The sequence below is a fragment of the Danaus plexippus genome, chromosome 17 (genome assembly GCF_018135715.1).
Source record: "Danaus plexippus chromosome 17, MEX_DaPlex, whole genome shotgun sequence".
Classification (NCBI taxonomy): Eukaryota; Metazoa; Arthropoda; class Insecta; order Lepidoptera; family Nymphalidae; genus Danaus; species Danaus plexippus.
In genome coordinates this window covers 160,493-163,114 of record NC_083548.1, presented here as the reverse complement: position 1 = coordinate 163,114, position 2,622 = coordinate 160,493, and the positions used below count along the sequence as shown (strand labels likewise).

Genomic DNA, 2,622 nt, shown 5'->3' with positions numbered 1-2,622 from the left:
AAAATACAGGTATTTCTACGTGCATTGCTATTACGTAAATATTTAAATATATATATACCTGCAGTGTTAAAATATTTTCGGGTCTTTTTTATTTCATCGCTTCCGTTACTTGAGTTGCCCAATTGCTATTTAAATTGGTGTTTCTTTACAGTTACAAAGTGTATAATAATGGAATATATACTTAATTTTCCGGCGATCATGGGCTGGTATTAAAGTAAACTTTGACGTGTTCCAAATAAAAAAAGTTTCTCCGCTGTAATAGAGCAACATTTCATTCAAGCGTTTGAAACTTTAGTGTGTGAGTTGCTTAACCGACCGCCGGATAAATTCGCGCTATGAAAACAGATATGGAAAAAGTTTATAAAATTCCCACTGTTCATAAATATGAAATTGCAATTTAAATTTCTATTATCACCTCGGCTTCGTTTCTTATTTTTTTTTATTGCTCCAGTTTTACGTATTGAAATTCGTCCAGAGTATTCGTTAAACATAGTCTTACCAACTAATTACTTACAGTCTATTCCTTAAGCCTAACAGTCGTATACCATATCCTCAAAAGTCTAAACTTTTGACGACAATGCCAGTTTATTAAATTTTTCATCATCCTCCCTTTTGTTTGCTACGCATGACATCTATTTTCTCTTTTTTTAATCAGCAAGTTTATAAAAAGACCTGAGACATTCCATGTTTAAACATCACTTACCATATAACCTCACATTACAACGATAAAAAATAGACATACATTCATGTCATCTGCTCTATCGGTAGGCAGTAAACCTGAAAATCAAAAACTTAAAATCCGCTTGTACAGTTTTACCCAAATAAACAATGAAACTAAATTGAAATTTAAAGTATCAGACAGTTTCCTTATTCATTTCGTCTCGCTGTATTACAAATGTAATTATTATTAACATTTAAATTCTTAGTAATCCTTTCACAAACACATAAATATAATATAAAATTTGAGTCACATTTGCTTATTTGTCGCTTGCTTATCGCCATTTCTCAGTTTGATTATGCTAAAGTATATTTAGAGATGATAAAATGTAAGAATATCATTAACAATCTTGTAATCGTTATATATAGATGAAATCTAACAACAAATAATAAACAATTTAATATGTTTATTGTGATTCGAAATAATATGCTATAATTATATACAAAAAGTTTATGTTTTATAGAAAATGTGTAAATTTTTTTCTAATTCAGTGCTATAACGTGGAATTATAACTTTTTATTTACTGAACTAGTTTATTCAACTATAAACGAATGCATTAATCGCTATGCTCTATAATAAATGCAAAGATATTAAATTGATTTTTAAATAAACAAGAGGTAAATAATAGCAATATAAAATATTTTATTATAATATATTTGTGTTTTATTAACTAGAAGACATCAAGTGTTCGAAGAAATTGTAGACCTTATTGACCCTCACATAATTATTTGCTCACTCTAGAATATACCGATAAGATGATAAACTTTGCACCCATTAAGTCTATATAAGTAGTTTCTGTCCGTAACGGCGTCAGTTAATAACAAACGAAGACAATGATCGCGGTGATTCTCCTCGGCCTGTTAGCGTGTGCCAGCGCCGCTCCATGGCATAACCACCGACACTATCGTGGAAACTCTCACTATGAAGAAGATGACGATTACCTTGATAGCTTCTTCGAAAATCAAATGTTCGATACGAGAAGATTCTGGAATGAGATAAGCAGAGAAATGTTGAGACTGGATTCAATGCTGGCTGATCTCAGTAAGCACTTCCCTCACCAGTATCCCACTGTTGAGGTCAACGATAAAGAATACAAGATAACGTTAAACCTACCAGGTTTCGATGAGAAAGAAGTAGTCGTAAAGGCGAAGAAGGGATTGCTTGTTGTCCAAGCTGTACACAAAGAAGGCGATGTGCCAGAAAGGAACTATTTAATTGTGAGATCATTACCAGACGATGTTGGTGAAAACGGAAGCTGGACGTATGAGAATGGCGTGCTGAGGGTCATATTCCCGATTTCAAAGAACGTCACTGACATAACTGCAAAGGATGTCACAGACGTACCAACACAAACTGTTGCTCCAGAACACAGTCGCGAGGAGATGGAAAACGCAGGAGAAAATAAGGATCTTAATGAAGATATTGACGAAATAAAACCTGATAGCAACAGGAATGACTTGATAACAAACGAGATTCCTCATCAGGAGAATACAGTAGAGGCTACAACTTACGCTGTTGGTTTAAATGATGATGTGGAACTTTTACCAATGCAACGTTATTGAAATTATACTTAACGTTTTGTGATTTATAATACAAAGTTTGTAAGTGATTAAATATCTTTTAAATTTATTATTATCTTTTGTTTATTTATTTTTATTATTTGATGAATTAATGATAGTTGAATAAGGAATTGTTTAATTTATCTGAAGATTACGGAAATATTTGTATGAGATCTTTATATCAATATTATCAGTACATTTTACAATACTATTGCAATGGTTTTTTTTTATTTAATTTTTATCGAACCAATTACTCATTAAAACTTCCGTGTCACTTACTTTATGTCATCCAATATCATTAGTGATTGCACAATTTGTGATAAATCTTATATTAATAATAACACA

At 31.5% G+C, this 2,622-nt stretch overlaps 1 protein-coding gene across 1 annotated transcript; it reads left to right on the top strand.

Annotated features, from left to right (window-relative positions):
* The first annotated feature begins 1,524 nt into the window (after positions 1 to 1,524).
* LOC116771374 (uncharacterized) lies at positions 1,525 to 2,347 on the top strand. Its single transcript, XM_032663219.2, has one exon. It carries the CDS (start codon positions 1,552 to 1,554, stop codon positions 2,278 to 2,280), a length of 729 nt encoding a protein of 242 aa, XP_032519110.1. The 5' UTR covers positions 1,525 to 1,551; the 3' UTR covers positions 2,281 to 2,347.
* The last annotated feature ends 275 nt before the right edge of the window (positions 2,348 to 2,622 follow it).

Excerpts from the sequence above, each read along its gene's own strand:
- LOC116771374 (XM_032663219.2), top strand. The coding sequence starts at position 1,552 with ATGATCGCGGTGATTCTCCTCGGCCTGTTAGCGTGTGCCAGCGCCGCT.